This window comes from Lactuca virosa, chromosome 6 (assembly GCF_052849685.1).
Source record: "Lactuca virosa cultivar CGN04683 chromosome 6, Lactuca_virosa_CGN04683_v6, whole genome shotgun sequence".
Lineage (NCBI taxonomy): Eukaryota > Viridiplantae > Streptophyta > Magnoliopsida > Asterales > Asteraceae > Lactuca > Lactuca virosa.
The window spans coordinates 24,507,650-24,520,601 of record NC_136431.1 but is presented as its reverse complement, the minus strand read 5'-3'; the positions used below and the strand labels follow the sequence as shown (position 1 = coordinate 24,520,601).

The 12,952-nt window shown below is 32.3% G+C and overlaps 1 protein-coding gene across 1 annotated transcript; it reads right to left on the bottom strand.

The window, feature by feature from the left end:
- Nucleotides 1–11,349: 11,349 nt before the first annotated feature.
- Nucleotides 11,350–12,952, bottom strand: LOC145119536 (uncharacterized). The gene has a single exon (XM_079055202.1). The coding sequence runs from the start codon at nt 12,874–12,876 to the stop codon at nt 11,572–11,574; it is 1,305 nt and encodes a 434-aa protein (XP_078911328.1). The 5' UTR covers nt 12,877–12,952; the 3' UTR covers nt 11,350–11,571.

Sequence of the window (12,952 nt, the reverse complement as noted above, 5' to 3'; positions counted from 1 at the left end):
AAACTGAGTCTGTTAATGTCGTGGTCTCAGATTTCAACTCTCAGGATACAATTGGGTTTAAGGTATAATTTCCTGTTTTTTTTTCTTTTCGATGTTTTTCATTACTCCTATGTCAATCTTTAACATATATTAATTCTTGCATTTAAGGGTTCTGCTTCCGTCGTTGCTGATAATACTCCTATCTCTACTTTTCCAAATACCATTTCAATGAGTCCATCAACCAACCATGACACCACTAGCCTCCTTTCACCAACTACCAATGCGAAACGTAAACTTGTAGATGTTTACGATCTTGAAGATACTGTTTGTGAGTCATCAACAAAACCTTCAAAAAAATCCATTGGAATCAAGGAAAGTGTTGTGTCAACACAACTATTGATTCCTAAAGTCGAGAAGTGAGATCTTATTAACGTTTCAAACAATTTTCCGTTTGTCGTTTTTTATTTAACATTCCAGTCCAACAATAATTTTGAGGTTTTATGGTTTGTCCAGAATATTTTCGTTGTTGGTTTCAGAAATTCTGTTTTCTTTCGTTTTATGTTAAGTACGGATTTTGATTTCCTTATCAAATGTTGTCATTTATTTAGTTTTAAATTGTTACTGTGTGTATGATAAATATGGTGCATGTTTATGTGTGTATGGTTGTTTTGTTATTAATAATTCCAATTCTCAATATATGTCATTTTCATGTAATAATCAAACTTATACATTAAAGTTGTATATAACTGAAAGATAAATGTGCTTAATTCTTCCTGATGTTGGGTTTGGTTTTAACTTTTAAAAGACATTATTACCATGTTTCAGGTTTGGTTTCTTGTGCAAACAGAAAACATAACCAAAAAAGGTAGTGCCCAACTCCAATATCTAAAGTCTAATGGTGAATCCCCATTATGAAAAGTTTAAAACCCTAAAACGTTCCTTATATGTACTATGTAGGGCTGTTAGTTTTGAAGTTCCATTTCATCATAAACATGTTTTTATAGAATGGTAGTCAAATGGTTTTCTTGAAATAAATGTCTAAAGAAGCTTTTCGTCAATTAGAACTTCAATGGTATTTGTATTTATAAAAAACTATCCTCAAACTCCAAAGATGAGACCCTCAAGGGGAAAAAAGTAAGCATCTTTATTTTGTCAAAAAATAGCACAACACCTCCACTCATAGTGGTTTAATGATGCTTCTGATTACATGGTATGTGTATATGATAATTGATATGTCTCAACCCACTTATTCAGTAAAAAGTATCAACCAAATCAAATTTTTTTCATACATACAATTTGTCCGTATAACACTTGACAAAAATAATATTACATTCAGGGAGGCTAGATTTTGAATCTTCTTGTCCTTTGCTCTGGTTATAGTCATTCAATTCAGTTATAAAATATGACTCAAGATACTAAACCAATGAGAATATAAGGTATATTCACAATTATCTGCAGCGAGTTCACAATCATCTATAGGGAGTTGTCGATTGTCTGCAAGGAGTTGTCATGTGCAATCAATTTCTAGCGTATGGTTTCCAATAAATGTAAATAAAAATAATCCGACATATGTCAAAATATTAGTTATGATGGCAGTACAAGATATTTAAATATACATTTTTTCAAACATGACATTTTTTATGAGATAGATCTACAAACTATCCATGGTAAATTTTTTTGATCCTTTATTGACATGCATTACATCTGTCTAAAGAGATTCCAGCATCAACCCAAACCTTTTAGTCAACTTTCTATCGTTCCTATCTTTTGTTCAAGTTCATCACTCATCTGACCTGTTCATTCATTTCAAAACATCAAAGAAACCATAATGCTCAAAGCAAAGTGTACACTTCAAGAAAACTTAACTCATTGCTCTGAAATAGAACCCCATTTACGAATTAGACCTCTAAAATAGAACCCCATCTGGGAAGGTTTTGGTCCAATTAACCAACCTTAACCTAAGATACAAGAATGGATTACTACATCATAAGGAGTTCTATGTTAACAACTTATAGAAAAGTCCCCAGTCACACAATAGCAAGAATTTTGAAATTACCGTTCTTATTGATGAAGACTCTTGCTCTTTCTAGTGTCTTGCAAACAATGAGCTAAAATCTGAAGTCCATCCAAAAAAGTCCCCTCCATTCGTTGTAAGCAACATAGCAATTATTCAAAAAACAAACATAGATAGTGGAGTTGTGGTAAAACATTGTCAATATAAGAGTAAATGGGTAAAATTTAATACACTAACCGAATGATTGGAAGCTATGTGAGTCAAAAGATGTTTCTACTATAAAATTAGAGGCTCGATGAGATAGAAAATAATAAAACCATTACAATTGAATAAAAACAAAATTATTTAATTTGTTTGAGACAATGTTGCTTAACATATCCACAAACGTTTTATAATGAATAAAAGGTAAGTCAAACACATATACCTAAACTCACCAAAGATTAAGCACAAAATCTGGAGAAATGTTCTCCAATTAATAAAAAAAAATCTGAACCTAAATTGAAATTTTCATTAATTTATAAGACTACTAGGTGTGGGCAACATGTTATTACATGTTATCACACCCAAATTGTCCACCTCATCATCCTAGTCACAATTTGGTGTTATAACACCAAAGGTGGAAATGGGCAACACTAAATAACATGAGATAACACATTCTATTTTCTATTTCTTTTTTTATTTTTTTAATGTTTTTAATTTCTATTATTCTAATTTGTTTTATTTTTTTATTTACTTCATATATTTCTAATTCGTTTTATTTTTTTTATTTATGTCATATATCTATAAAAACATATAAATTAATAAAACATAATTTCATTAAATAGTAAACTAAAAATACCATACAAACAAAAAAAAACACGATAGTCCTAATAATTTAAAAAAAAAAAAAAAAAAACACCGACAAACTATTCTTCGTCCAAGTATTTGCTCTCGATCTTTGTCTTCATCCTCCGTATCACTTCAGCTCATCTTGGTGGCAAATTTTCTTCGTTTGTCGTAAGAATTGTCAAATCCTTCGATATGCAATCTTGTTCGGCTTCTTGACGAAGGAAATCCAAATGCTCCCGTTGCAATTCATATCTTTTATTTGCGATTTCCGTGTGGGCGTTGATTTTTTTTTTCATGTCCTCGTGCTCTCGAAGCTGACTTTCATTCTCCTGCACATGTCGTTGCGCGCGCTTGGCTTTGTCGCGCCCCATCGGTCGTCGTGGCGGAGAGATTTCCTTGATGTCATCAAACTCGTCCGGGATCTCATCGGTGTCCGTGTTGAGGTCAATGTTCGTGTGTCCGTCGGAAACGTCAACCGAACCCGAACCACAAGACCTCTTTGATTGTTGTTCCGATGATGTTGGCGTTTTCATCCATTTTGGATCTTTCCTCACTATGTCCCATACTTTTTCATACTAAAATACGTGCCCCATTTGCAAGTGATATTCCTCCCTCGCGACTCTAAACACATCGAAATCATTGGCACTACTTTGACGTTGCGAAGAAAGTTTGTTGTCTATGGAATTGAATTTGGTGCACTTCCGGCTAATTTGAGTCCATTTGCCACTAAGCATATCATTATTGCGATATGTGTCACCCTTGTTCAAAATTGTGCGGAATTTGACGATTACGGCATCCCAAAAAGCAACTCTCTTCCTATCGTTCCCCATAGTTGGTTGTTTTGAAGTACCGCACCAAGCCACCGCTAACGCATGCTCTTCCTCCGGTGTCCACCATGTTGGAGGTGCTTCCGTTTCGTCCGTCCCGACAGCGACCTCTTTCCCTTTCTTTTTGGTCTCCCTTTTTTTTCCCGATGCTTTCTGACTACCCCGGCTTGCGTCTCGACAACGGGTTCTTGCGTGAGTGTGGGTTGTGTGACTGTTTGGCGCATGAGACCGAATGTGTTAAAAAAGTTTTGTTGAATGTTTGCATTTTGTTGCATAAATGGTGAGGTAGAGAATTGTAGTGGGGGTGAGGTGGGATTGAAAAAATTGTCGGAATATGGAATTTGTGGTGAGTTTTGGGAGTTTAGAAGGTTCATGTATCCCTCATATCCCGTAAAACCTAATGGAGTGGATGTGTTTGTCTTCGAAGGAGGGGTATTCAGGTTTTGATCCATAGTGGTTTTTTTTGTTTTGAATGAAATAGAGATAGATATAGAGAAATAGAGATAGATCTAGAGGAATAGAAGTGTAATAAAATGAGATATATGTATTGATATAGTTAAACTAAATTAAGCAGTAATTTTTTTTTTCCATTTCACCGATTAACGGTAATATTACCATTTTTCAACGGAACAAATTGCACAACGGTCACATTTTTTGGCGTTACGACTCGTTACCACGATAACGCCTTATGGCGTAACGCGCTTTAACGGGCACCTGGGGCGGTGTTCCCCGTTATGGCGCCGTTAAAGGCGCTTGCCACGTAAGATAACGCGCCTTCCGCGTTGCCCACATCCGGCTGTCTAACTTTTTTTTCTAGAACAAACCTTAATTATTCATGTTCCACTACGTCTGCCCATCTGAAATCCATTGTCGAACATAGTAATTTCCATCTCAGCACCAATAAACTTTGACTGTATCATCTGTGATTTTCTTCGACTGTCATTGTTTAACGAAGCCTTCAATGTTCCTTCGATGTTCAATTGTACACGATACGATCCAAAGCACGTCTTACATTCTGCTTAGGTCAAGATTCGATATTCACAGATACAGTTTCAACGCCTCCATCGACAAACACGGTGTTGTTTAACTTTTTATACATTTTTATATTTAAACCCTTTTTTTTATATTTAAACTTATTATACATTTTTAACTTAATTTGACTAAATATATATAACGAAATGTGTCTTTTGAAGTAAATAAATATTATAATGTTTAAATAATCACATTTTCTATGAAGTTTTGATGACGATTCAATTAGGCTACAAAACAAATGATAAACCCAAAAAAATAGTTCAAAAGTTTATTCCTTTGTTATATTTTTACGTTTATTTTAAATAAGCCGTCAATCACATAAAAATAATATATACCGTCTATTTTTTTTTTAATTGTCAAACTTGATTTATAAAATGTCTTTACAATACACAAATTGGTTAAAAAAACACATATCTACGTTAAATGATTTTAAGTATATTTAAGTTTAAAATTTAGGATAACTTATGTTTAGTTTTGAAATTTGATCTTTTAGATATGACAAAATAAAACTGTTAAAGTAATCTTTGAATTGGTTGCTAAGCAAAAAGAATCAAAGTAAAAGAAATAAATAAACTTTTTATAAGAATCACTATAGTATAATTTTTTTTTTGGTGTAACTACCAAAATGTTTTTTTTTTCAATTAACCACAAAAAGTTTGTTTTATTTTAGGTTTAACAACTAAAATTTTGTATTTCTATTTGTTGTATGCTTTGCGATGACAATAAACAAAAGTTAAGGACAGTCGCTATCAAAGGTTGATTTGTTTTTGAGACAACCAATGTTTATTTATGGACAGTTGTATGTTGTATTGTCTAGAGTTAAAAACAGAGACAGATTGGAAATATTAATTTTAGACAATGAATGTGACTTTTACCAATAAGACATCTAATGTTGTATTCAAAGAAGTATTTGGAAATCTGAGATTTCTAACAATTAGTTATAATATTTCATTAATGATTTTTTTTTTGTGTAATTTGGGTTCAATTACTTTTTTTTTTTTGTAATTTGGGTTCAATTATATACTTACATAATAAAGTCTTTATAAGTATTGTATTAATTTAATAATTGGTTGGTGTTCAAAATTTTATATTATTTTTTTTAACAAACCCGTGTAATATACGGGTCTTACACCTAGTTTGGTTGACGAATCATTGGCTCAAAGAACATATAGATTCAGTCAAAAGTTTAGTAATTATTCGCGTACCCGTGTGTACTCTAAGATTCCTTTCCATATGAAGTTTGAGTTGCTCTCTTTGGATCCTTTGTGAGAAAACGATAGGGTAGTGATATCAAGCTAGGACACCCCTCGTCCTCCTCAAGGCTCTCATAGGATAAGTACATTAATATCTATATTAAACATGCACCTGAATTAGCTTCGTTAAGGCTATATATAAAATAACATACAAATTGTTGCTTATTTGAAACGAGTCACGAGTCACGGTGCAAAAGAGAAACCCTAAATTTAGTAATGAAGTCGAACAAAATACAAATTTACAACTTTGGTCCATAGGTGTAGGTTTTTTTTTTTCTTTTTTTTTTTTTTTTTTTTTTGTCTTAAAAAAATAGGTTTTTCAATTCTACTCATTCAAATGTTTGGATTTCTGTTTCTAGATCTATGTATTCATTTCCATTTTGCATAAAACATTTAGGGATAATGTCATAAAAAGCCTTAAGTTTGGCAGAAAATGTCGGTTTTACCCTTCGACAGATTTTTGGTTCGTTTATACCGCAAACTTGTCATTTTTTTGTCGGTTTTGCCCTTTTTACCTGCAATAGCAGGTTTCCAGGTTACCATAAGTTATTTTTTGCGAAAAAACCCGTAAGTTTACAAATATTTTGCGAAAAAACCCTTAAGATTATAAACATATAAAATTTAAATATATATTCAAAATTTGATAAAACTAAATAGTTTTCTACTGAAACATATTTTAGCTTTACGTACGGTAAATTTTATATTGGTTCGATATAAAGTTTTTATATTTAACTTTTTAAAAAGTTACCTAGTTTTATCAAAATTTGAATATATTTATTAGTTAATACTTAAACTTTTCAAAGCAACATTAAAAAACTTCTGTTAGCTAATAATTAACTATGCTAAAACAGCTAAACATATGAATAATATGACATTAGTTACATTCAATTAATCTTTTTAAAAGGAAAATAAAAATATTTTATATGTTTAAAAGGTTTGTATATTAGAAATAATAAACTATCATATTTTTTATACAAATAAATATATTTATATAATAAATTAGACAAATATATTTATATTTTATATGTTTAAAATGTTTATGTTTATTTTTGATGTTTAAAATGTTTATGATATTTTTATAAAAAAAATATATGATAATATTATTATGTATTTAAACATATAAAAAATATGATACGTTATTATTTCTGAAATACAAACCTTTTAAACATATAATTTTTTTTTGTTTACCTTTTAAAAAAATTAATTGAATGTAATTGATGTCATATCATTCATATATTTAACTATTTTAGCATAATTAATTATTAACTAACAGACGTTTTTTAATTTTGCTTTGAAAAGTTGAAGTATTAATTAAGAAATATATTCAAATTTTAATAAAACTAGATAACTTTTTAAAATTTAAATATAATCAGTTTATATCAAACCAATATAAAATTTACCATATGTAAAGCTAAAAATATGTTTTGATTTTGGTTTCATAATATAAGTTCAATAAAACTTATATTAGTTTGATATAAACTTTTGACATTTAATTTTTAAAAAACTATTAGTTTTATCAAATTTTGAATATATATCTATATTTTATATGTTTATAATCTTAAGGGTTTTTTTGCAAAATATTTGTAAACTTAAGGGTTTTTTCGCAAAAAATAATTCATGGTAACTTAGAAACCTGTTATTGCAGGTAAAAATGGCAAAACCGACAAAAAATGACAAGTTTGCGGTATAAACGAACCAAAAATCTGCCAAATGGTAAAACCGACATTTTCTGCAAAACTTAAGGCTTTTATGACATTATCTCAAACATTTATTAAACATTATTTATATCCAGACAACTTTTAATTAGAAAAAAAAGTAACAAAGCTTAATGTTTGATTATTTATGTTGTAGATATCTGAAGTATTATAGTAGAGACAAGAATAAGATTAAAAAAAATAAAAAATAAAAAAAAAGTTAATTTGGAGCTAAAAAACCGTCTAGAGGAGACAGAAGCAAAAGTTATTAAAGGAGAAGCCTTAAACAAAAACATGCATATGGTGAGCTATATAATGTTTATTTTTTCAATTACTTTTTCTTTCCATTTCCTCAAATTTGCGTTGATTTTCTCAAATACTTTTTAGATATAATTTACATAGGCAAACTTTTTTTTTGTCAAATGAATTATTGGATGTTTGACATCCTTCTTGTGTGAGAAGTCCGATCTATCTCATTTGGAGAATGTGTATCCTTCTTATGTGAGGAGTCCAATCTTACCTCATTTGGAGAATGTGTCTGAATTTTTAAATGAACACCGTTCAACATTCTTGAATATAAGCTCGTAACACTTCTCTCTAGTTAAAAAAACATTTATACGTACACTTTTACACATTTTATTTAAGAAATCTAAGAACATATATACTACTGGTACAGAACCCACTTAGGCATTCCGGAATACTCTCCATGGAGGGCTTCGTTATCCACCTTATCATGAACCTTGATCACGAATACCACCCTGACCATCCATTGTTGGGTGTTGTTGTAGAGGATTGTGGTCACCACCACATTTGACGACGACGTTCTTTCGCTCTACAAGCATTCTTCTTTTGTCTTCTTTCTCTCGTGCACACCAACTAGACACCAACAGTGGCGAGTCTATAATAGAAAACAATATTATTCACTAATTTTTCTATATATATTTTTCTATACAAATTCGAAGATTTTTATAGGTAACGTAGGTCCTAAATTTTTTTTAAGGTAGGTCCCTAAAAAATTTCTATAGAAAATTTTGATAAATTAAAAAAATTAGTTGGGTCTTAGGATCCACCTTCCTTATACATAGTCTCGCCACTGGACACCAATGTGGTGAGTTGTGGCTGTGTTTTTCGTTGAGGTGGAAGGAAACCATGACCATGGTCGTGGTAACAATTCCAGATAGCCTTATATAAACTGACAAGAAATGCGATGAATCGTAAAATGAGGTAAATCCAAGTAACAACATATGATTATAAACTCCTATCTAAAACTAGAAGGAATTAATTATGTTATTAATAACTATTAACCAATAAGCTCACACGTTTATTCTTCCGTTCTTCATGTTACTTCTACTTCAAAAATTTATCCTCAACATTCAAAGCTTTAATAGAATCACAATTTTATCAACTTGTGAACCTCAACTCTTGACACGATGAGCAAATGTCTTTGTTCTCTATTACAAGACGAGAATGAAGCTAACAAACCATATCTTCAAAATTAACCCATGGTGTCACGATTGCTATGTTTGGTTGCAAGTTCTGCTTAGGGGCTGTTTGGCAGGATCTGAATTTTTAAGATCTGAATTTTTAAGAGGTCTGAATTTCTAAGAGGGTCTGAATTTTTAAGATCTGAATTTTTAACATGCTGTTTGGTTTGAACATCTGAATTTTGGTGCTGAATGATAAAAATGACAATTTTACCCTTTTGTATCATTTCTTTCAATTACAACATCATATCTTTGAAAAAAATCCATGGAAGTAGGATGCTAAACATTACACCCAATATTACAAAAAAATACAATGAAAACTAAACAACCTAATATTTCATTATAATTACTAGCCAATTGTTTGGAACCGGAAATGTAAATATATATATATATATATATATATATATATATATATATATATATATATATATATATATATATATATATCATATTATAATCATGTACAAATAGTCTTTAAAAAAAAGCAGTCTTTATTACAAAAAATTCTTTCATTCATTCTCACATCTCAAGCATTACAATCAATGAAAATCTAAAATGACATCCAAGGATGATGACCGCTTGACCAACATACCCCTGCATCAAACATTCTTTCATTCATTCTCACATCTCTCTTTCATCTGGTGTTTATCTCCACATTGAAACCCTGAAATGTGGATGGGCTAAAATTGAAGAATTTAAAAGGCACATACTTGATTTTAGGAAAGTTCATTGTTGGTTATGAACCTGTATGGCATGAAAAGGAGTATTACATTGGTTGTGCCTGTGAAGAGTTGTATGCCCCTCCAAGCATATTCTGTTTATAGTTCATCGTAATAATGGAATCAAATCTCCTCTACTTATAACATAGACAAAAAAGGAGAAAGAAATCCACGTTGATACAAAAATCACACAGACAAATATATAGATACATAAATCAACTCCAAATATATAGATACATAAATCAATATATATATAGATACATAAATATATAGATACACAAATATGTAGATACAAATATATAGATACATAAATCAACTCCAGGACCTAAAGTTGTGGTCATTAGAACCATGGGCGAGTCTACATGTATTGAAGGTGGGTCACTTGACCCACCTAATTTTCTTTTCCTTATAAGATTTCATTGATAAATATAAATTGTGACCTATCTTAAATATTTAAAGTGAACTACCTTAAATCAATTTTATGTTTTTGAAAAAAAAAGGTATAAATCAAGATTCTTAAAGGCCACATTTTATATTTTATGGCCAAATATTCAATTCATTTAAGATATAATCCAATAAAAAATAGTTCAAAATAAGTTAAACATAGATAATAGAAAAAAGGCAAAACAAAGAGGTGTTTTCACCACGTCGTTTCTTCTCCTACTTTATACATGATAGACATATGACCCGAGCCGAGTCCGCAACTAGTATTATATATATATATATATATATATATATATATATATATATATATATATATATATATATATATATATATATATATATATTCATTGTCTACCGAACCCACTTAGTGAACCACGTGATTTTACTTTCTAGATTCGCCACTGATTAGAACGATGCTCTAATAATCGAATTTCAGGGGAAACAACTCTGATACTCGATTTTCAATCATTAAACTTGAATTATAGAGCAAGAGAAAACTAAAACTTTACCTGAAGAAGATGTCGAGGGCGAAGCAGCACGACCCGGAGGCGAAGGCGACATAAGCGATGCAGTCGGAGACGGCGGCGAATCCGGCGACAACGGCGGCGTTGCAGATTTAACGGAGCCAAACGGATGATGTCGGAGGGTTGTAATTGTGCGATTGGAGATGGAGGAGAAGGAGGGGTCGACAGTTGTGAAAGAAAGAGAAGAGGGAAAGGGGTGACATACCAGGGCAAAAAGGGAACGCGCGTCTTTTTTTTCTTTTCAGATGGGCTTCCAAGTCTGATTCGGTAAGTGATAAAATTCAGATTAAGACCACAAAATAAGAGGTAAACAAACAGTCTGAATCTTACCGATTCGGACCTACCCCTTATTAAGTGGTATTAAGATGCAAACAAACGGGGCTTACTCTCAACTTCTAAAGGATTGAATTGCTTCGTTTGATACGAATATATTCATATTATACACCCAATATTTCAATTCATCACCAACATGATCAAGAATTCAAGAATACCAAGTAAAAACCATTAAAAACCATTATGTCATATTATAATACTATTAATATATTGGCAGACCTGATCACACAAACATCAACCTACAAGAATTAATAACATAAAACTTACCTTTTATCAATGATTTCATTCAGCACCTGATAACACTTCATAGTCTTCGCTTAACTGATTACAGCAAAATAAAAGATCTAATTAAACTAATTAAACACCTATCTTTATTTCATCACTTAACTTTGAATCGATCAATTTCCAGCAAGTTTCCATGACGTGAGATTCGCAATGAGTTACTTCTTGAGGTATCGTCTGTAGACGTTCATGGTGCACAGAATGGCGAAAAGTATGATCAATGTTGACAAGACGACAATCACGGCGATGATTTTGGGGGGAAATTTCTGGGAGTGTGGGGATTTGGCGTAATAGTTATGGAGATTTGAGATTGGGGATGAAGCACTAGAACATAGATCGGGATTGTTTAAGAAACTATTTTCGTAAGCGAGGTTATCGAATGCAAATGGGATTTTTCCGGCTAGTTTGTTCGAAGAAAGATTTAAAGTCATCAGTTTCAAATGACTCATTTGTGGCGGAATGTCGCCCGAAAATTGGTTTTCTGATAAATCAAGATTGAGAAGACCTTTCAAATAACCGATGGTTGGTGGAATCGGGCCAGAAAGTTTGTTTCTCGCTAGATGCAAAGTGGTTAGTGAACTCCATGACTTGATCTCCGATGGAATGTTGCCGGATAAATGATTTGAAAACAAATTTAACACCTCCAGCTGCCGCAATTTGCCAAAATCTTTAGGAATTGAGCCGTTCAATTTGTTGATGGAGAGATCGATTTCAATTAAATGTAAAGACTGGATCATCGACGGAATTCTTCCAGATAAATTGTTCTTGTGCAAGGTCAAACTATACAGTTTCTTCAACAGAAGCAACCCAGAAGGGATTTCACCTTCCAAATCGTTAGAACTCAAATCCAACGTTTCCAGATTAGATAAATTTCCAATCTCCGACGGGATTGAACCACTGAACAAGTTATTATCCAACGACAAATACATTAACGCGGACAAATTGCCGATGGCAGGAGGTATATCGCCGGTGAAGTTATTACCTCCGACAGCAAACATCATGAGTCCTGATAATCGGTCAATATCATTCGGAAACCTTCCAAAAAAACCGTTCCGTGCGATATCAATATTAACTAGCTTGGAACAATTATAAAAAACCTTCGGGAACTCTCCGGTGAGGAAGTTATCACTGAGAAACACAGTTTCCAGGTTCCGTAGGTCACAGATGAACGGAGGTATGTGTCCAGTTAATCCCATGCTCATGAGTAGAAGCCACTCAACAGAGCCGTTGTGGTTGCAGATAACTTCTTCCCAGTTGCATGGCGATGAAGAGGCGTTCCAGTTCCTCAGTGACGGCGGATTCCCCCATTGTTGCTTGAGTTTAAGCAATGTGATTCGCTCGGAAGTCAAGAAGTGCTGTGAACTCGCACAGGAAAACTCGACCACAGTAATTAAAAGGAAAAGGAAGGAGAAGAGTACGTGTATGTGTAGGGGTTTCCATGGTGGGGGTGGCACTCTTGTCATCTTTCCGCGATGGCTGTGGCGGTGGTAACTAGCCTCGTGGAGAGGGCAAAAGTGTTTGGGAAGCTAATTGCCTTCC